At 33.4% G+C, this 23,702-nt stretch overlaps 1 protein-coding gene and 1 long non-coding RNA gene across 3 annotated transcripts in view; one reads left to right on the top strand and one right to left on the bottom strand.

Moving 5' to 3' along the window:
* LOC119260583 (uncharacterized) overlaps positions 1–20,061 on the top strand; it is a 39,080-nt gene extending 19,019 nt beyond the window's left edge. For both annotated transcript variants that reach the window (XR_008549390.1, XR_008549391.1), the window contains exon 5: positions 19,991–20,061. This is a non-coding gene — a long non-coding RNA (uncharacterized LOC119260583). The remainder of the gene's footprint in view (positions 1–19,990) is intronic.
* The window catches only part of HCN1 (hyperpolarization activated cyclic nucleotide gated potassium channel 1), a 327,077-nt gene that overhangs the window by 282,931 nt on the left and 20,444 nt on the right, over positions 1–23,702 (bottom strand). Inside the window, 1 exon segment of the mRNA XM_054688488.1 lies at positions 5,514–5,937. Coding sequence (XP_054544463.1) covers positions 5,514–5,937 — 424 coding nt within the window.

Raw genomic sequence — 23,702 nt, 5'->3', positions numbered from 1 at the left:
AAGTTTGTAGGCACAAATAAGTCCCTTTACGTGCTACTCCCTAGATTAAATAGAAAATAAAAGATACAATTTGAATAAACATCCATATATTCTAATTTCTAGTATAGGATTCATTTCACATCACTATTTTTCTGATAATGTGATATATAAATTTCAAATGTAATTGACTCAATAGACAATTTAATTAAATGTAATTTATATTTCAATAACCAAACATTTCAAAATAGACATCCTAAGTCTTCATCATATTTATTATTTGATACACACATTTCAAGGGCAAGAGTACTTGGCAAGTAAAATCATCTTGAGATAAAAGTCCTGCTTTTGACTAGCTGTATATAAATATGCAAATAAGTGATAAATCTCTCGATCTGCCATAGTTTCCAATCCTCTTCACTCTTTAGCATCTAAAACATTAATCTCTGCCTAAAATTCCTCAATAACACTTTATTAAGTCCAACATTAGCACAAACTTCTGTCCCTTAATTCATACCCTTTCCAGCTCAGGTTCTAGAAATATAAAACTACTGCGCTAGGCTACTTGTACTTCATGGCACATTAGAATACATTCATCTGGTCTATTTTGTTCATCTTGGTAATCCAGACTCCAGCTGGGAAACCCAGTTCAAGTATCTGAAGCTCTCTGAAGCTGGGATATACTTTGTATTCTCATGTGCAGCATTTGTACATAGAAACTACTCAGTAAATGCTTGGAAGTGAAGACGGACTATTCCCTTGAAATTACTCAACAGATTTAGAAAACGGAAGATAGCCATGTATTGGTTTTATTTTGTGATATATTTAGTGGCAACATGTGCTCAGAAAACCTACTGTGTTTAGAACTATTATAATGTACAAGAAGATTCAAGGTTGATATTGACTCCTCCCTGTAGACATTTAAGTCCAGTCAAAGAAAGGGAAACTGCATATACGTAAGCTTTAGCAATTAACTTCTCAATATGAACAAATGCAGAGAGAACTAAGTAGACTTGTTCAAAGTAAAGGTACTGACCATTCTATGGTCTACAGCCCATCAATGTGGATTATTTTTTGGAGATGAATTTGAGCCTAGTTTTTAAATGAGTAATAGAATATAAATGCTTTCCAACTATGAGGTGCAGAATATACAAAATTAGAGAAACAGAGGAATTATTCTCTGGAAGAAGTAATATAAAACTAAAAAACAAACAAAAAAGAGTTGCTAGTTCAAATATGAAGTGACAATAGTGAGACTAGGGAAAAGTCTGCTGGTGAAGCACAGTGAAGAGAGACAGATTTGATGTTACAGGCAATGGGGAGCATCTCTAAATTCTAGTAGGGGGCAAGATAGGAAAATACTGGTGTTTGTTATTGGCAAGTCTTAGAATTTTGTGTGTTTTCTAGAACATTAAAGCAGTTAGAATATGAGTTGTATAATTATAGATGGGCAATTTATAGCAAGACTTATTTTTTAATCTAAACTCATTAGAACGCTAAAATTAACCAAAGACAGAAAGTGTAATCTGTATTAGCTGCCCATAAAATACATTTCCTTATTAATGTTCTGTTGTTAAACATAATTTGCATATAAATCTAAATCTAAGTCAACATAAAAATCTAATATTTCTAGAGAGAATTGCAATGTTCAAGAATTTGTTATTAAATTCTGAAATTGCTATCTAGATTAATCTGAAATTGCTATCTATCAGATTATCCCTCCATCCAAAAAGATCAGAAACTCATGTCCTCTTTCTTGCCCTAAAATGGAGTTAGTGAATTGTGATATGTCTCAAATCTACACAGCTGACATTAAGGGAGTAGTAAATGAGGAACAGAATATAAAATACTGGATGGAGTATTCTAAAGTCATAATTATTATGTAAGCATCAAGCCTTTAACACAGTTCTTTCACATTACCCATGAAAGATTTATGCTTCATATGACATTGAGTACTACAAACAGATAACATTGCAGAGTAGTATTTCTCTTTTCAGTTACTATTTCCTAAATCTATAATAATTTCAATCATCACCCCCTTTAATAAAAGGTGAGTAGGAACAGCAAGTGTAGCATTCAAGGTTCCTAGAACTCTTTATTTTTAGAATTGAATAATATCATACTTTATCACTTAATTTACTGTTTATTCTCTTCAGCAGTTTGTGACTATCACAAATTATTAATAATATTTTATTTAATTTCTGGGAATTTCCTCACCATATGAATCTTTTTGAGGATTACAGAGAATTAGTTCCTTTTGTGACAGATTCCAAAATAATATTTTGGCTTGGATCACCAACTTAACTTGAGATATAATAATAACGACAATAATGTTCAATTTAGAGAATGACTGAATTTAGAAAATCCAAAATACAAGAATGGAAAAGATTCACCTGATTTTTAAGGAATACAGAAAAAGGAATATTTTGGCCTGGTTTATCTCATTGCCCCAGATTTTCACCTCACCTGGAAATATATATAAGTTTCAGTATAGTGTCAGAGAGCTCTATTTTTGCATCTGAAAGTGATTGATCTTATAATTGCCGCATGAAAACAACTTCCTTCCTGACTTCTTAACACCACGTGTTTCATAAATTAGTTGGTCAAATCAGCTCTTTCCCTGTGTTAGCCACTACATTCAACTTGATAGTAACATAAGGTCTAAATTTTAAAGTTTCCGTATTTCATTCACAATGTTTCTCCAATTTATCTGGCTTTGGCACTTCTTGTTGTTTTTCAGTTGAACTAATTCAGACTGGGGAAAAATGTATTATTGAAGATAGAAGCAGTTTCCTATAGAAAGCAGCCACTTTTCTTGGGAATGATTCATTTAGAACAGTGGCAGCTTCCAGACTTCACACATTACTTCCCCAAATTTGCTGAATTTAGCATTAACCAGCTTGGGACTAAAACATTCAGAACTCAAAGACATGTGGGTGAACTCACATCTTCCTCTGCAGTCTTATTCCAAATCTTTACCAAGCAACTTCTATGATTTATTTGTGTTGTGCTTCTACTTGTAAACACATCCTGGTGGCATTTATAAAAATCAGGTAGGGACTTACCAGTTTGGAGCCATTCAAGCTTTTTTGCTATTTTGGTTTAAACCATGTAGGTGATAAAATAATAAATTTGCATTAAATGTTGGATTAATCATAGCTGTTTTTCCTGGCTTGAAAGTATTACTAACAGAAATTCTATATCCATTATGTAAGTGATGTTACATTGGGATATCATATAACCAAAAGTATATTCTTCACTCAAATGAGCTTATTTATTATCAAGGTCATTTATTTATAAGAAAAATCTTGCCAACTCACAAGTCTGTCTTCAGTGTGTTTGATTACCAAATATCTGTAAGTGCATATTAAATTACATTTTTTTTCAGTAAGGACAGCAGCGAGCTGATGCTTTTGAATAATATCATGGCATCTTTAAAACAGCATCGTGTTACACAGATCTAGGTGCCTCTGACCGCTGCCAGGAAAGAGAGGACGTCAGTGTTAAGCAGTGTCCTCTTCTCTGACCACATGGTTTCCATTTTACCTGATAGGAGGCCATCTGCTCATCCTGCTGCCATTCTCAAGGGAAACTGGGTTAAACTATAAACTATAAGACAATAAAAATAGCCACAATGCCCACTGTATTTCAATTCACTGAGTATTTATATCAGAGTATTTTCTTCTCACAGAGTATTTGTTAAAATAATTTTTTGTGTCCATGTTTTAAGAGGTAACTATTCACTCCTATATTAGATGGACCACAATCTTAATTTTGAAAAGTTTCTTACAATTTTCTTATTAACTCTATAAAATGACAGAGTGGTAAGGAATTTATCACTAAAAGTAAGGTATTCATCAATAAATGATTTTTGGTTCTAGTTTTTATACAAGCAATAAAATCCAGGCTATGTCTAATTTAAGAAATAAATTTAGATAAAAAAGGAAGCCAAAAAGGTTAATATGCAAGCATGAAAAGAATGCATGTTGTAGTCAGTTTTCTAGTTTTGTGTTAAGAACTTTGTTTATGGAATCAGACACCAACATTCCATTGCCAGTTCCAGCCATTGCTAACTGATCTAGCAAGTTACCAGAGAACAGGAAGATTGAATGAAATTAAATCATGGAAATAATAAAATATATAATGACATATATCAAGCCTCACTACATCTTAGCTATTATTATCAATAATCATCTTGATGTTAATACCACACTGCTATACTGTCTTGACAACCAAATATTTATTATATTTTAGATGGACTATGCCATACGGAGACATATTACTAGATGAATCCAATTTCTCAAGTGTGCTTCATTTGATTTTAAATATAATCCATATCCATATTTTAAGAATGATTTGTATTTATTCCTTTTCAGCAATATCTTCTGCACTTTTTATTACTGCATGTCCTTTCTTGAAATCCTGTGAACCAAAATGTCATTGACATGCATACACAAAAAATTGCTATAACCTCATAGAAAGTAGAGTTAATGTTCACAAAAGTTCTATTTTATGATTTACTTAAACAAAATTCCAAGATATAATTCATCCTAAATCTGCTGAAAAGAATTTTTGTAGTGAGTAAAGGGACAATTCATCCAGCATATTGTTTCTATTAGTGCAGATTAAGGCATTCTGGAGGTCTTTTTGACACACATTTTTATGCAAACAATAAAATTCAGGTTACAACTAATTTAAAAAGACAAATTTAGAGGAAAAGAAAGTCAAAAGAGTAATATGCAGACTTTGGAAGTAGGAACATTTAACTCAGATATTCAGAAACTCCATGTGGTTGAGTCCTTTCAGGTCCCACAAACTGCCTAAGAACAACAGAGGCCCTATTTAATAAAATAATGGCCAAATTCACTGTATTTTATAAACTGTATTATTTGTGTTTTCTATGCAATAATTTCTCTCCTGGATATGCTGTTTTTCATTATTATAAAATGAATTAATACAGAGAAACTATAATAAGTATACGCAAAGCAAAAACAATGAACAAATTATGCTAAGATCAGTCTTTACAGATACAACTTATAAATACTCAAAAAATAATCTGTGTTATTCAAATATAAATTCTCTGTATTTCAGTATTAGAGGATGTATATATATCTATATAGATATATATAGATATATATACCATCTCATTAATCTAGTGATACAAAGCAGATTAGCAGATACTACACATCTTTGTTAAAGATGATACGTGATATATTCATGTTAGATATTTAAAAATCTAATGGTGGAAGAAGGTTTGTATCACTGGCTTAAAATTTGTTAAACTAGATTTTTTGAAAAGACTAACTGACATAAAAACAACTATTTTATAATCAATAATTCTTCAGTTGATTCAAATTCAGTATTTAACCATATATTTTAAATACACAAATATGTATCACTTATATACCAAAAAAGAATATTTTTTTTCTTTGAGTTGCAAAAAACTCACCACACATAGCACAGTTGTTCATTTAAAAACAGTTTTAGTAAACGATCTCATTATATAGTGGCTTTAAAATAGTAAAAGATAATCTTACCTCTTCCCACTGATGTATGTATCTAATTAACCTTGAAAGTCGTAACAGACGCAAGAGACTGAGAATTTTTGTAAACCTCACAATGCGAAGTGCCCTGGCTGTCTTGTAAACTTCTGAATCCATTCCTTTTTCTACAATGAGAAAGATATAATCCACTGGGATTGATGAGATGAAGTCAACCACAAACCAGCTTTTTAAATAATTCATCTTGATCACTTTAGGGTCCAGGATGATTTCAGAACTGTCTTCATTGACAGTCCCAGTCCTAAAATTCATGATCAGATCCAAAAGGAAAACTGTATCTGATGCCACATTGAAAATAATCCATGGTGTTGTTGTTTGTTCTGTAAAGAATGTGATTCCAACTGGTATGATGACCAGATTTCCAACCATCATTATAAGCATTATTAAATCCCAATAAAACCTATAACAGACAAGAAAATGAGATTTTAAGATATAAACATAACAAGCTCCTTCATACCCCCCCCTAAAAACTACTACTAAAAAAGTGAACTAAATGAATAAGAAGAAAGTATTTGTTTTGTAAATAAGGTAACTCTTTCAATGGCTATAAATTAAATTTATATATGCTTAAAACACAGCATTATGATCATAGAATTCTAAAAAGTATTTGATATAAAGCTCTATACAAAATAAATTCAAGAACATCCATATCCCCATTTACCTGTTAAAGAAGCACAAATTAATCTAACATACACTTAACATAGAATATGAATTTTACAAGAGAAAAATATAATATCAGAAGATCTACCTTTAAAAAATACTGCTTTGGAGAAGATTCTTTGAAGGTACTTTGAAATACTTTATATTAATGTTAAATTACTAATCATAGATTAGAATTAACATCAGGAAAGAGTACAACAAAATGTTGATAATACAAATAATTCTCTAGGAGCACAGATTAGGTCAACCATGGATTAGAGACTAGTGATGGCTTCACAGTACTGCCAATATTTACGATATTCTCCTTTAATTGGAACCTAAGTTCTAAAACAGTTGAACAATATCTACTCTAGATTTGAAACTAGAATCCACCTAAAATTTGTACTCTTACTGCTTCATTGAACAACTACCTTAAATATACTGCCACTATTTTTCCAAACAATTCTTTAATATTTCTGACTTACTTTTCAACATGTCTATAAAGAACATCTTTTCAAGCTTTTTTATTTCATCTTAAAATTTCTCCCAATTAAAAAATTGGGAGAAAATAAAAGACTATTTCAAGTTAATATGGCACAACTAAATTCATCAAAGATGGATATGTTATTTATTTTCATTGGGGTTCTTTCAAAGTTGACTGACATTATAATTAACAGAATAGGCAATTCTGTTATTATTTATACTGGATTATTTATACTGTAATGACTTTTTCACACAGTAACTATGCTGTTACTGTATAAAAATTAAGGAACAATTGGGCCTCCCCGGTGGTACAGTGGTTGAGCACTGGGCTGCGAAGCTGCCTGCAGCCTCTGCAGTGCCGGTTCGATCGGGAGATGGTCCCACATGGCATGCAGACCTCTCCTGCCACCCGCTGCTCCCCTCAGCAGTATACTTTGTCAGTATGCCTGTTCTGTTCTCCGCTCTGTCTCTAGTGAATTCTCTCACCCTCCCGCACTTCTGACTGTACCCAGTGCTTGTATAAATAAATAAATAAATAAATAAATCTTTTTAAAAAAAATTAAGGAACAAAACCAATAGCTCATGAAATAGTCTATGGAGACATGAGTCAGTCAATCCACTGTTATTGCATATATAATATAAACTCCTATGGCAGACATTTCTACTAACCAAGATATTTATATTTTACATTAATTCTCCTACTTATACTATTTGGGTGACAATTAGGTAAGGTATAGATCTGTACAAATCTTCCAAAGTTACTATCAGCCCTAATTATAAATCACTCCTGGGATAAAAGTAGAGTTACAAGACAAAACTATAGTAGGCCCTCTCTCCCCTTGTCCCAACCCCTCAGGACTATATAAAAATTAAATATTTGTTATTTTGAAAATTTATCCAGTCTTTCTACTAAAATCTACATATATACTTATGGAGAAGAAAACAAATACCCTTGTCAATCAATCAAGAGCTGGCAATTTCAATGAATTTTCTTTTCTCCTCGCAAAGGAAATGTAAAGAGTGCCATACTAAAGACAGTGAAACACTAAAGACAGAAAAGAGAAGAGCGGCAACGCAATACCATAATAGCTATTTCACAAAGAAGTGACATCACTGAATTCTAAAATGAAATTATGTGTCCTCTGAGGATTTTCTCTTTTCTGGACACTCCAATCAGTCTGCTCTGTGAGTCCCTCTCTGCCCTCTCCTTTATCATTGTTATTCCCTTGGGTATCACACATAGCCTTTTTGGCCTTTCTCCTACACATGTTCTTTGGACAATATTATGCACTCACTCATGTCTTTAATGATTACTTCATAACTGATGACTCCAAAAACTTTTTCTCCAGTGCATTTCTGTCTTTTAAGCTTCCTGATCCTCATAATCAGCAGTCCATTAAATCGACACCCTTGAATATCTCACACTCATCAGTGTGCTGAAGCTCAAACTCTTCATATCCTCTGCCTCATACATTCCTCATAGGTATCCTATGTCAGGAAATGAAACAACCTTATACTTAATTTGCACGTCAGAAACATTGGAGCCAGCCTAGATAACTGCTGGTACTAAATCTAATTATTCGCATAATCAATCACCAGGCTGTTTGGTCCTCACACCTGAATTTATACTGAATTAATTCATTTGCCCTTTAAGATTACCACTGCAGCTGACTTCATCCAGAAATTCTTACCAGATGCTCTCTAATCCTAAATGTCCTCATCTGTAAAGTGAAGATTACTACAGAACCAAATGTGCAGGGGTTTACAGATAAAATAATATATGCAAATTATAGATCCTAGCATATAGTAAACCTTGTACATAATTGCTGGTGACATATTTGGTATTTATTTACCTCTCCTTACCAGAAGAAATGCCATTTTGTGAGGAGCAGCTTAGATCCCATTGAAAAATACCCATTTTATTAGACATCCTTGTGTTCTCTCATTAAGATAACACTATTTTTTAAGGAAAAATTATATTGTATCCTTCCTTCATCAATAGAGATGAAAAGGATAAAGTATAATCCATTATCATAGCAATAATGTTTATCACTCTGTAACTTTTATTAGTGGCATTTAAAATGATCTAAAGCCATTAGATATCTCGATATCAATATGAAGATCCATTAAACCTTAAAATTTTCCTTAAAGGTATCATTGACTCTACTTTATGGACATAATTGTATAATTTTTGCCATAATAAAAGCATTTTCAGTTAATGAAGATTCATTCCTTAGCTAGCTAAGGAAAATAGAGTTATCACCCACTCTAGAAGCCCTATATAAGTTATTATTTTTAAGCACTGAATATTTTCTTGAAAACTGACCTTATGAGACTCTTGCCTACCTGCTCATGAGTTTTCCTTCCTGACTCTGTCCTGAAAATTTCTCTTGTGTACTGAGTCTTTCTCTTTTCCTTAACTCTCAATTTCTATGTCCTGTATATTTTATTACAAAATTGTTTTTCCTATCCATTCTCTTTCCATTTCCATTGTTATTCCTCTAGTTTGGACAGAGCTATTTATCAAGAGTCTCCCCTTTACTGAATCTGATCAATTCTACCCACTAGTCTTGGAGCAACCTAATATGTAGCTTACCAGGTCAAAAACTATCAATGACTTCCTCAATTAAGTGAAAAAAACCATTTACCTTGGTTTTCAAGGCAATCCATAGTCTAGCCTCCTCCTCCTTTTTCAGTTTTATCTTTAATACCTAATGCCAAGCACTTCATATATCAAGCAAGAGGTTACTTGACATCTGGCCCATCTCAGTAAAGTACAGGAGTTACAGTAAATTCAATTCTACCTATCCTTTTCCTTTTAATATTCAATCTATCCTTATCCATTAAGTCCCACTCTGGCAATGAGTTTCTTAGTTATTTTTATAACTCCCAAAGCACCATATATTTTTAGTATGTTTCTTATTTTATTTTTACTTTTGTTTCTAATTGTGTTAGCGGCTTCTGACATTAATGAATTTAAGTCTTTTCAAATTAAAAACCACCTTGTCTTTTCTTTAACTTCTGTAGTAATAGAAACAATATCTAGGATAGCAAATACTATTAATTGAATTTTAATGAAAACATACACTGAAGTAGATATTTAAATAAATACATTGTAATAAGACAGTCATTAATACAATGATTTCTTAATAGATCTTTTATATAAATTTGGATTTTTAGTCATTGATGGTTTTCTTATCATAGAATACATTAAAATAAATAAAATAGAAAACAAAGAGATTAGAAATGTGTTGTTAGGTAAGACAACCTGCAAACAAAAGGTTTTACATATGACTCCTTTACGTTATAAAATCCATTTACTTCTATTCATCTTGGTCTAGATAGGCAGTTTTTGTAATAGATCTTGGTAGGATTTTGAAGTCAGGGTAAAGTTCAAATTCGAGTTCCACTAGCTAGATGGTTTGGGCCATGTTATGTAACTGCTGTAAAATTTTATTTTCTTCTACTCTCAGAGCTGCTCTGCAGGAGGACAGCATGCAGTGATATCTGCGAAGTGTAGAGTGTAGAATCTGTTATATAGAAAGTTCTTTTCTCTGAAATATCAGCTAAGCAAAGAGGGTACTCACTAGAAAATTAACAGTCCTGACAACTACAGTAGTGGAAACCCAAGTAATCATTTTTACCTTATACTAAAAGTAGGTAAGATATACTAAACAAAGTAGTACTTCAATAATATTATTAATAACTAATCATTTTAGAGGCCTCCCAGGTGGCACAGAGGTTAAGTCTCAGTACTATCAAGCTACTGCCAGCTACTTTGTCATGAGTTCGATCCCCAGTCAGGGAGCTAACCCACATGGCACGGCAGACCTCTCCTGTCTCACCCGCTGCTCCCCGCAGCAGTGTAGTTCAATAGATCCACCTGTTCTGCTTTCTACTCCGTCTCTGGTGAATCTTCTCACCACCACCTCCACCCCCCACACCTCTGGCCTACATCCCAGTTCTCATATGCATAAAAAAATTCTTTAAGAAAAAACCAATAATTTTACTAATTATATACTTTCATAGACAAATTATTGTTATGTAAGGAGTCCAATTTCTCTATATAATTTAAGATTGGTCCATAATATTAAACTATGAAGAATTCAAAATTCAGTCCCACTTCTTCCTCTCTACCCACTTGCATCCCTCTAAGGCTTCTGGTAAATAAAGACAATCCCCCCTTCCCTAAGAACTCCCCATAGTCCTCAGGTTCCCCAGCCCTCATGTGATATCTGCTCTACATAAGGTAGTTGATTTCTGACATAAAGCCTTATAAACTTTAAACAATTCCAATTACTGGAAATGCTTGCCATTAAATTTTTCTCTCTAAATATTGAATGAATTATTCTAGTCTCCCCTCTTTCTGATGAAATAAACATTTGTCATTAAATGGAAAGGAAGAAAGGATTTCTGGTTAAATTCCTGAAATGATAGCAGATTTATAGATGGCCCTTATTTTACTTATGCTTGAAGTCAAATGATGTGGCAAACATACCCCAGTACATTAAAATTCTTAAAATTAAATTTTTAGATAATAATTATAGGTTGGTCATATAGCCGTAAACCAACTTAACTAGTTGAATTTACTTTTAATAAGATACACAATTATTGCAGTATGTTTCAAATTTTAAACAAAGTTCAATTTTCAGGGCCTCCCCGTTAGCATAGCGGTTGAGCGCTGGGTTGCGAAGCTGCCCACGCAGCCTCTGCAGCGCCAGTTCGATCCCCGGCTGCTCCCTGGGGCCACCGGAGGAGGGTCCCGCATGGTGCGCAGACCCCTCCTGCCGCCCGCTGCTCCCCTCAGCAGTGTACCTCGGTCCTTCTGCCTGCTCTGCTCCCCGCTCTGGCTCTGGTGAATTCTCTCAGCCTCCCGCGCTTCTGACTGTACCCAGTGCTTGTATAAATAAATAAAAAATAAAAATAAAAATAAATAATAAAATAAATAAAAAAATAAAGTTCAATTTTCAAAAGTCCAACTAATAGCCCAATTATTGAGCACAGATCTTTTGAAAAATGATATGAAAGGCCTTCTTTTAAGTTTTGCAACAGTATTACATCAGAGGCAATTCACCCCACCAAGTTTCAATTGCTGTTGACCTGATAGGCTTTCAGATATCCTTTGTCTTAAGAATTATTACTTACACATTATCCTCATGGTGAGGTTCACATTTTGAAGCACATATGACTTTCCTAAGTTCTGCAAAGCTTTCCTGGTCAGATCTGTTATTTGGTGTAATGCTTTGATATCTCTAAAAGACAAATTCATTTCACATGGTTGGAAGAGTGGGGGAAAGTAAATGAAAGATGGTAGAAGCAAGATATCAGAAAACTCAAATATGAACAATTTGAAGTGAAAATATGCTAGCTTTCATATACTAGCATATGAAAATATGCTACCTTGTTAATATCCCAATGAATGAAGTTAAGTTTAACTTATGAATGAAGCTAAGTTAAATAACATTTGAAAACATTCAAACACTTTCCAGTAAATACAACAATTTACCAATGAGAACATGAGATCAGAGGTACATTATTTAGCTAATCTATTTATCAAGTGAGCTAATGGAATAGAAATCTATTCTATATCGAAGTCTACATGATACAGGGGTATGTTAGAAGAAAAGAAAGTGAGGTCCAAAAGAAACAACTGTGTAATCTAAAATATTATTAGTTCTATGATAGACTTTGTAAAGCAAAGGAGAGTGATCAAGTCCTTCCTGGGAGAAAGGTAGGAGAGTTAGGCAGGATTTCAAAAGTCAGTGAATTGCTACTTTACCTACAATTACAAATCTCACTGTGGTGTACAAAACACAACTATGAACATTTACTGAGCACTAAAACTGTGCTCATTTCCAGTATCTCACTAGGTACCCACTAAGGTTACCATTAGGAATACCAAATGAAGTAGACCCAATGGGAATAAAAAGGGATTAAATGGCATGAAAGCTAAAGATCTGGGGATGTGTTATTTTTTTTTAGTTAATGCTTTAACTTGTTGTGATCAAAAAACAAATCTAAAGTCATACCAAATGTTTTGTTTATTTATTTCAAAAAAATTTTTCCAATTAAAATGAAGGATCATGATTGAAGGCAGCCAACAATGTAATCAAATAAAATCTTAATTAAAAATTTTAGGTTTTGCTTATAATTATGTATTTTATAGTACTACATTTTTTCAAAATACTTGTAAAAATAATCAATATTTACTTATTGAGCAGCAGACTTCAAAGCTGAAAAGTATCCATTTCCATGGATTTTAGGTACTACATGAATAAACAGGAATGCCATTTTCACTTGGTTTATATATTTTCCTGAGAACAGACAAACTTAAAGGCATTATTTCTTATTTGAACTGCATTGAGGTTTTCACCCACTGGCAGTTGCATATATTATCTGAGGAATAAAATGGGTAATGTGTCAAGGATGAAAATGCTTCTGCCAGGAGCATATGTTCCCAGGTCTGTAACAACTATCAAGGTTGTGTAGGCGAGTAACATTTGCTATGGAATATGTAAGAATTGAGAACCAAGTCTCTTTTAAATTGTCTGGGCAATTCACACCAACACTTGGGTGTAATTTAAGTGGAACTGCCAGTACAATGAGAAATTTTTAGTCACCTATAAATGAATTAAATGAATAAAAGCACTCCAATTCACTTCAGTCCCCACCTAGAATTCAAATGTTTCTTCATTGCTATAAATAGAAATATGTCCAGCCCCTCTTTTTTCATCCTTTCTTTATTCAGTGGTACCTATTAAACTTTTTTTTTTATAAACTAATATTTTTTTAAAGATTTACTTATGCATACAAAAGCTGGGTACAGTCCAGAGGTGGGGGGGTGTGTGTATGAGAGGATTCACCAGAGACAGAGTGGGGAACAGAACAGGCAGTTTGACTGAAGTACACTGCTGAGGAGAGTAGAGGGCGAGTCAGGAGAGGTCTGCTGCGCCATGTGGGCTGCTCCCTGGCTGGCCAGGAATCGAACTCATGCTGCAGTGGCTGTGGATTGCTTCATAGGTTGCGTCTTAACACTTGCACCACCAGGGAGGCCCAAACTTAATTTTTTTTTCTTTAAAACAAAATATATTCATCATAGGATGTTGTTTAACTTATGAATGAAGCTAAGTTAAATAACGTTTGAAGACATTCAACAATGAACACTAAGAACTATATGCACTCTTTTATATAGTTCAGTGATTTGTAGAACATTTTAATACTAAGTATGAAGTTAGTAAATTTAGCAAGAGGTATCTGTGATTTATACCTCTCTGTATATTTTTAAAAGATAGGACTTTCACCTTCATGTAAGTAACATGTTGTGTTTGCATTCTTCAATAACTATTGATATAAGTGCAAATAACAATAAAAGAAAATTTGTGAAGAAATAAAATCTCAGGCTTTTCTTGGTGCCAGAAAATTGAGAAAAAAGAAAAAGACTCAAGAACTAATTTTATATATGTGTGGCAATTCTCGAAATATTTTTGCTGTTTTAAGATTACTGACACAAAACTTATTACTTCAAAAACTGTATGGTGTTATATAATAACATAAAAGATTAAAAGAGAAATATCAGTCTATAGAATATATTTATGAGAAATGAATCATGCCGAAACTGTAGGCAATTTTAGAATGATGTAAATGTCTTAATTTGCATTCCTACCCAATCTCCCTGACCTTTTCTCTCACTAATCCTCAACCTGATCACAGAGTTTTAGGCAGGATAATTGAATTACTCCCCCTGCTTACCTTCTTTTTTAAATCTTCCGCAAAATCACAAGTATTTGGGAATACCCTCCATCTTTTTCTCCTTTTCCTTACCTTTTGCACCCTCATAAGGACAAGCAACTTCTCTAGCACAACTGCATGGTCTCTAAGCCACAGTCACTCCGCTTTACCTCTGAATTTGTGTGGCACATGAACTTTACAATGAATTAGCCAGATTCCAGAGGAAAGCAGTGACATCTCCAGATTATCTGTCAGATGGGACTAAATGGGTGGCAAAGTGGTGATGCAAGAATGGAGTTTAGGAGTAGTTTTTTTTTTTTTTTTTTTTTAAGTAAAACTATTTCCTTAGACAGCACACTCTTTTAATTACTGGTCAGCAAAAAAAATACTACTATGTCCTAAAGATACTTATTCCCACTTAATATAGGATTGTAAATAGCATTTGGGTGGGCAAAAGCTCTCACAAGTGATCCTTTAATACTTCTACAATGACAGTGACCACATATTAGTCTCTCTTACATTTAAAGTAAAAAAACACAAGATTCTATGCATATAATAGGGCCTACAGAAGCAAGCATAGATTGAATGAAGATATGCCTTCTTACTCAGCCAGGAGTCTGTCATACAGTTACTGAAGGTACCTTATCTTACGCAAAATTATTTTGTTAAATGGACAAATTTTTAAGGTATATTTCTTCAACTACAGTGAATGTACTGTGGTTAGGAACCACATCTATTTTTGCATTATATATTGTTTAACATAGTACCTACAAAGACTGAAGTCTCATAAATATATATTAAATAAATGAATGCAAGAACACTCAGGGATTTAAGAAATAAGGACACTGTCTCATAATCTCAGTTTACAAGTAGCTGTCCCTTGAATATGTTATACTGTTTTGGACGCATCAATATCATAAGAATATGGCAAGCTGGAAAGCATCCAGCAAAAAATTAGAGTGAGAAAGATGATTAAGGAAATGGAAAACCTAACTTGTGAGGAAAGACTTAAAGAGCTGAAAACATAAAAGGGTTGCCTAGATAAAAACTCTGAAGAAATGTGAACAGAGTCCATGCTTTCTTAAAAATAAACAAGAGCTTAGTTTGATCAGTAAAGAGAGTGGAGAAGGACTAAAAGAACATACTGCTGGACCTGCAGAACCCAAGGGTGTTCAAGAAATGGGCTGCAAAAGAATGCTTTCAGGGATAGTTTTCAAATACTATGGGCCCCAAGGTTATCTGGAGTTTTCTTGAGATCAGAGTCTAAGGATTTTTTAGTCTACAATCTTTCCAGAAACCCTTGTTGATCATGGTGGGTGGAAGCGGCCATTCTCACGTTGCTTAATGCAAAATAAATATCCAAGGGAAAACTATTTGTTTCATATCCATTTATCTTATAATACTTGTCCCTTGAGTAAAATATATATGTCATATTTTCAAAGAAATAAAGGTATTTTACAATGACAGCTCAACCACATTTAAAACTATTGGGTTTCCAAAAAATCACAAGGAAAATAAGTTGAGATATTTTAAATACTTGTACAGTGTCAGGTATAGCATGGGCTTTAGAAAAATAGGAGACTGATGCTACTAACAAAGTTACATCACATTATATTATGTAACATATATTAAAAGAAAATCATGCCTAGGATCAACATGAAAAGTTCTCCAAGTTATTAACCAAAACATTCTAGGGTACAATGAATTATAATTTGGTGAAATTCTAGAAGTAAACACAACTATCACTGGTAAGACCACTCAACTTTACAGCTCTGTTTTGTTAATTTAGTTATAATAAAATTTTTCTCCTGAATTTCAAAAATGTCATGAGAAATGACAGAAGGAAGAGAAAGAGGATAGGACTTTTATGGAGCATCTATTACCCTACATTGCATCAATAGGAATGCTCTTGACAAATTATAAAATACTACAGAACTGTAAATCTCGAGGCTTTTGCCTCAAACTCAATGTGAAGATGCTACCAAGCCACAGCCCTACTGCTCAGGCAAAGGCTGCCTTAATTATCTGTGTATTTGTGAAGAAAAACAGGTTTTAAACTCATCTACTGAATTTAGCGTTTTGGTAACATGTTTATTATTACCGTCATGATAATCAATTTCAAAAGCTAGTAATGACAGTAAATCTTCCTTAGGCCTCAGTGAGTCTGACTAATCACAGGGAATTTTTAGAGGACACTTCTCTACATTAAGTGCTTTGTCAGCATTCATAAGTGTATCACTAGTATTCATTCCCAGATAAGTAAATATATTAACCACCCAGAATGGGACAAAAGAACTGCATTCCATCAAGTAATTAAAAACTGATTAAGGATTTAACTCAAAACATCTGACTATGTATTTTAGACATCTTGTATTTTACCTGAAAGTACCTGCTTTTGGTCTGTTTGGACAGAATGCCACCATATTAATTCAGAAATACAAATGATGTCATGACAAAATAAAGAAAAATGCTATACAAAAGGTACTTTATTTTTAATTGGAGAGGCTGACTGCTGATGCTTTATGCTCTTAGTCTCTGTTACTAAAAGACTGTTTTGTTCTGTTTTGTTTAATAAAACTTTGCTTCAAAATAGTTCTAAATTTACAGAGAATTACAAGGATAATAGTTCTTATAAACCCCACACTCCAGTTTTCCCTATTTTTACATCTAACATTAAGCCACAGTAATGAATCAATATTGGTACATGGTTAGTAACTAAAGTTCATTAGTAACTAAAGTCATTTCTCTGTTCCAGCAGCCTATCCCATGATGCTCTATAAGGACAGACTTGATTTTGATGACCTTGTTATTTGGGGGTAACATGGGTCAGGTATTTTGTAAAATACCACTCAAAATTACAATTTGTCTTTTATTCTCATGATTAACTGTGGTTATGGATTTTTGAAAGGTAGAAAAGGAGAGAGTACATTATGTCAAGAGTATCTAGCAAGCAACCAAATTGTAGTCAGCTTTCACTCTTTTCTTTAAAAGAAGTAATTACTGACAACCTACAATTAAGGAATGGAAACTTACAATACACTTCCTTGATTGCTGAGTATTGCAAGAATTATCTGGTGTTCTGTGACATGACAGAAGCATTTATCTCCTCTCCATTTATTTTTGATTAGTTTTTTATTTACATTAGTAAGTACTCATGGATATTTACTTTATATTTTGAATTAAATTCAATATTTTTTTTATTGAGTTGCTCAATTTATTCCATCTTTGGCCATTGGGAGCTGTTTAGGTTATCTTTTCAAATTCCACCCAAGCATCCCTAGTCATTAGTGGCTTTTTCAAGTATCACAATTCTTTGCTTATATCAGCATCACAAGTGAAGGGTTAGAGGTGATAGAGAAACGTGTTTGTCTTCAAATAAAGTTTTCTATAGCCACAATCAACTGATAATACATTCTAAAATAGACCTCTAAGCAACTGTCACAAACTTGACCTTATGTTCTCTACCACAAGAAAGGAACAGCAGAATCATTCCAGCACTTTTTTTCATGACTCATGATTTCAAGTATGAACACATATATCCCTCCAAATTACTTTCAATTACTTATTTTCACATCATTAGTGACTTTTTTTATTTGATGGCTAAGGGAAATAATGTTTTTCTCTTTACTGAAACAACAAACTAAGACATTAAATAATTGTGAAAATCTTTTGGATTTTGTACTAACCTTTCCATGAAATAGTTATGCTTTTAATTCTAATATGAAAATGTCAATTTTCATTGAGTTTTAGTCTACACATATATACAAATTCATCTTGAAATTGAACTGCTTATGAATTATGTAAATTAGGTGTTTGGGATAAATACTCAAAATTTTAAAATATTTCCAGTTAGAATTTAATCATTTAAAACTATTTTATGAGTACTTAGAGGTTTATATTTTTAAGTGTTACATAACTCTCTGAGGAGGCAATTATTCAAACTGATCAATAAAAGATTAGTAGAAAAAAAGGGAAACATTGCACAAAGAAAATATTTTCACACTATCTTTTTATCTACATAATTTTTCATATATTCATACTTTCATATTATGCTTACATTATGAAATATAACAAAGTTTGGTAAAATTGAGAATATTTACTTTGTAACTTATAGCAGGATGAATATCAATGCATTTTTATTAACTATAACTTATTTTTGTGTTCTCTTTCACCTCTTAAGGGTTAAAATGACACTGTGTTAACTGTATTTTTAGTCTTCACATATAAATCATAAAATGTTATAAATTGACAAGAATTTTTCAGTGCCATGAAACCTCAATGTCTTCTTAATATATTTTAGAATACAACCAAACTATCTGTGGGCTTTAAAATAACAGTGAACAGGGCCTCCCTGGTGACGCAGCGGTTGAGCGCTGGGTTGCGAAGCTGCCCGCAGCCTCTCCAGTGCCGGTTCGATCCCCGGCTGCTCCCTGGCCACCGGAGGAGGGTCCCACATGGCGCGCAGACCTCTCCTGCCGCCCGCTGCTTCCCTCAGCAGTGTACTTCGGTCCTTCTGCCTGCTCTGCTCCCCGCTCTAGCTCTGGTGAATTCTCTGGCCCTCCTGCGCTTCTTCTGACTGTACCCAGCGCTTGTATAAATAAATAAATCTTTTTTAAAATAAAATAAAATAAAATAAAGCCATAAGACTTACATTATTAAAAAATAAAAATAAAATAACAGTGAATACATTTTGGTAAAAGATGTGTGGATATAAAAGAACTTACTTAAATCATATGTGAACATATCACTTCAGAATGCCAAACTGTCAGTAGTAGGAAAATATAAATAAGTGGCAATATAATTTCCTGAAAAACCTCATTTGATAACTTTTCTGGAACCAGTACTTTCACTACTACTCTGAGTTTTATGATCTGTCTTGAGAGACAGACTGCCACATTCTTTCAGATAATTTGCTGCATGCCTCTAATGTTGAATTGGAGGCACGCTGAGATGGCTCCTGATTAAGACAGATGTGGCATGAGACCAGCTTTTTTCTTTTTAGATATCTTGGCCAGAAGTCCTCCCTCTCACTCTATTTGGTAATTATAAAATGTCTACTATTGGTCCAAACTTTTCTAACTTTTACCTATCCCAAACACTACCTGGATCTCAGAGTAGCTCAACTACAGCACTTATTCCTCAAGCCCTCTGAGTCACCAATGACCTTCCTTCAAACACGTCCCCAAGCCAAACCTAAGTGTGGCTCTAGGCTTTATTATGAATTCTCTCTGTACACAAAGAGATACTAAATTGAAGAGAAAAACCACACAGTCGTGCCATGGATAGCACTTCAGCTTTATGTTCTTCCACGTTAACCCTAGATGTTATACTTGTCTGTACCTTTGACCTTTCCCTGGATCATCCAAAAGTATTAAATCAGTTTTACCTTTAAGAAGAGGCACGTTAGTCCAGTATGATTTAAGGGTCATCTCACCAGCATCCAAGCAACTGTTCACATCTTTCCATTGTGAACAATTTCTTTTCTAACATATATAAAAACATAAGTATAAAAGTAGGATAAATTCACTTCAATGTACAGCTACTCAAGTCTAACTACTATTAATAATGTTTTATGTCAGATACTTCTTTTTCTATTTTAATAGGAAAGAAGCTAACAAGTGAAAAGCTGCAGGAAAGGCTGGTGAGCAGAACACAGATTAGTCATACTTCACAACTTTACCGAGACTCAGTCTGTTGGATATTAATTGGTTCGAGACAAATGGGGAGCTCTCCATGGCAGTTCTGAGTATAAATGATTATAAAACATTGTGTACATATCATGGTACCCATGAAATCTTCAGAAAACAACCAGTTTTTTATATACACCTTTGATCAGATAAAGAGTAATATAGGTAGAATTTCTCTAGAAACACACAAGCAAATCTATATATACCTATATGTTTTTTGATTAATCATATACATTAGAAGTCAAAGAAAATAAAGTAACACCATAACAACACATTTTTTTTTATTTTATTTCTCAACAAACAAGCCAGAAGAAAAAATTTACCATATTTGGAGTAAGATGTGTTTGGGACATGTCTTACAAGACAGTAAGCATCTCAGATAAATGACAGTAGAAGGAGAAAAAAAAAAAAAGAAGGTAGAAGACATAAATGCTCTGGAAGGGGGGGCCCCCCTGGTGGCGCAGTGGTTAAGCACTGGGCTGTGAAGCTGCCCACAGCCCTCTGCAGCGCTGGTTTGATCCCCGGCAGCCGGCAAGGGTCCCACATGGCACACAGACCTCTCCTGCCATGCCTACTGCTCCTCTCAGCAGTGTACTTCATCACTCTGCCTGTTCTGTTCCCTGCTCTGGCTCTGGTGAATTCTCTCACCCTCCCGCACTTCAGATTGTACCCAGTGCTTCTATAAATAAATAAATAATCTTAAAAAAAAATAAATGCTCTGGAAGGAATTATAAAAAACAATAGAGGAAGGAATAGAATTGCTAAAATAACCAGAAAATGTATGCGGTTTCAAGATAATGGAATATAAATAATTAATGGATTCTAAAAGAATGCAAAGTAAAGGAATAGTCATTTATGTGTTGAAAGATTTGTAGGAAGTCTGAGCCTTGAATGGGAATATAGTCAAATACAGTTATGTCAGAGGAAAATGGGCAAAGGCTATGATGATACATTAGAGAAGAAATAAATATATAGTGTGATCCTTGAGAGGAATTTAACAATTTTTCTACTTATCTATGTATGTACTTATCTATCCAGTTAATACTGATAATGAATAATTCAAAATGATATCAGCAGTAGCTTCTTTACAAATGTCATTTTTCAGGTTCTTAGTTCTATCCTTATCCACACCTGAAATTACTGTTAGCCCACTAATTCCTACTTATCTTTGAATTCTGAAAACAAGAACTTCTAAATCTGTGAAGGTAAAATGTTAACTATAGAAATAGCAAAAATAAATAAGAGCCAAAGATTTGTTTTATTTTGTATTGTTTAAATTGTTTTGAGCATGTTTCTTATAAGAATTTCAATATACCTAAGTTAGGGAGGAGAAATGATGAAATACATTTTGGAATTAACCATTATTATATGAAATTTTGATGTTGAAGACTGATGGTAATATCACCTATCTCAATTTTCCAAGTATTTCAAATTAACCCTACTTGAAAACAGATACAACAGAATTTTCCCCAATTCTCCAGTATCTGTTTTACTTCTAACTCTGAGATTACATTTCTCCATGTTATTTCTATAGCTCCATTGCCACAATAAATAATGGTGAGCCTGAAATACACAATGCAGTGACTCCATTAAGCAGAATATGGTTCCATCAGGTTTCCAGAAACCAGAGGCACTGATTTCAGAGGTACAATGGTGCTACCTCTGTTGGGAGAACATCTTGGGCATCTGCCATATAAAGCTTCATACATTGTTCCTTGCCTTTCTCTTGCTGAGTCTTTTCAGTAGACTCAAAGTCTAATAATAACCCTTCTAAATTTTCCCAAGCAATTTCAATCCTTTATTATTCTAATGACCCTTATTCACAAGCTATCTAATATATAACATTTATATGGTGGTAGATCATAACTTAACAGCAAACATTGACCTTTTTTGTAATAACTATTTCTCTCTTCAATAATGTTTGTGGCTAAAAATTTAGTCTCCATTTCCACACACCTCCTAGGGCCTTTATTGCTATTGTCAGTTGTCATTTCATTTTGATATGTAAGCACTATCCTTACAAGAAAAAAAAAAAGAAACAAAATGAAAGGATATCATAGGTAGTTTAAAAAGTAGAATTGTTTTCACTAGTTCTTATATTTTCTGGAGTATTAAACACACAAATTTCAATGAAGTCTTTATAGTTTTATTTCCATTTTATCTGCCTGCCTGTATAAGAACGTTTCAATTTTCAAAATTTACCCTAATTCTTAATTCTTTCTTGTCAAATATGTAGTTTTTAAAATAAGGAAATGAGCATTTGAAATAATTAGGCTTTGACACATAGGATCCAATCCAACATAATTAAGTAAAAATGAAGCTCTCAGAACGCTGCAGCCAATTTTTTGTTAATGGGGCACCATTTCTACCTTTCAAAACTATCAGCTAAATAACTAAGATTCTTAGAACCTGAGCAAAAATATGAGTCATAATAGTACTTTTTTAAATAGAGTCTAAGAAAAAAACTGAGTTACTGGATTAGGGTATGACTGAATTCCACTGGCATAAGGTCCTGGGCTCCAAATCTGTGTTCAAATCCCAGCTTTTCCTCTTACAAACTGATCACTTAGCCTCTCTATAGCATGGTTTTCTAAACTATACTATGATGCAAATAGTACCTATTGCAGGGTTTTTCTAAAAACTCAGTGAGGTAACAGAAAGACACTTAAAATGATGGCTGACACATAGTTAAAACTTAGCCCTTTGACCATTTTTATATATTATTCCATATATTATATTATTATTCAATGTGATGTTTTTCCCATGAGTGACCAGTTAAAACACTTCAAAAGTAATTACTTCCATCATTAAATTAATGTTAAAAAAAAACAATAAAGGAAAGAAAAGAAAAACTGTCTGTTAATTACTAGGGGCATTTAAGTCAACACATCAGTATGTGTTTCAAATAAAATGATAGTATTACTCAGATGAAGTAATAGAATCACCTCCTAACTAGTTATTGATTATGAAGAGAATTTGAGACTATGCGTGTGTTCAGCTTATATAAATATTTAATAAGAAAAATAAAAACACAAAACTCAAAATGACACATTTTTTAAAAATGCAAAACTCAAAAAAACACATTAAAAATATTTTTAGTTAGTAAAGTTATGTTTTTAGGAAGGGATCCTATTATTTGTTTTTCCAAATTATGTTTACTGTGGTAGAGCTGGTTTACATCTTTGTGTCTGCTTCGGGTTTACAGGTTCAAAATTCTACAAACGTATACCTTCATATCCTGTCCCAACAATCCTCCACAAAGCTTCACTGGGATCCCCTCTTACTCCCACCCCACCCCCCTCTTACTCCCCCCCACCCCCCTCTCCTTCCCACCCCACCCCCCTCTCCTTCCCACCCCACCCCCCTCTCCCTCTGGATGTAGTGGGATGTTAAGAGTTTATTATTGGTTTGGTTTTGACTGACCCTTGTCTGTTATATTTCTCTGTATTCCACATATAAGTGAAACCATCCAGTATTTGTCTTTTTCTTTCTGACTTACTTCACTTAGCATTATCCTCTCCTATTTTTAAACATCACTAACTTCTAAGTATTACCTTATATGGCTGAATTTCATACTCATTAAATGTTTATTGCAATGAGCCTGTGGTATCCGTGGCACTGATTTAGG

Source organism: Talpa occidentalis, unplaced genomic scaffold (genome assembly GCF_014898055.3).
Source record: "Talpa occidentalis isolate TD23 unplaced genomic scaffold, MPIMG_talOcc4v2.1 talOcc4.6, whole genome shotgun sequence".
Classification (NCBI taxonomy): Eukaryota; Metazoa; Chordata; class Mammalia; order Eulipotyphla; family Talpidae; genus Talpa; species Talpa occidentalis.
The sequence above is the reverse complement of the archived record's forward strand: the minus strand, read 5'-3'. Positions and strand labels throughout refer to the sequence as shown.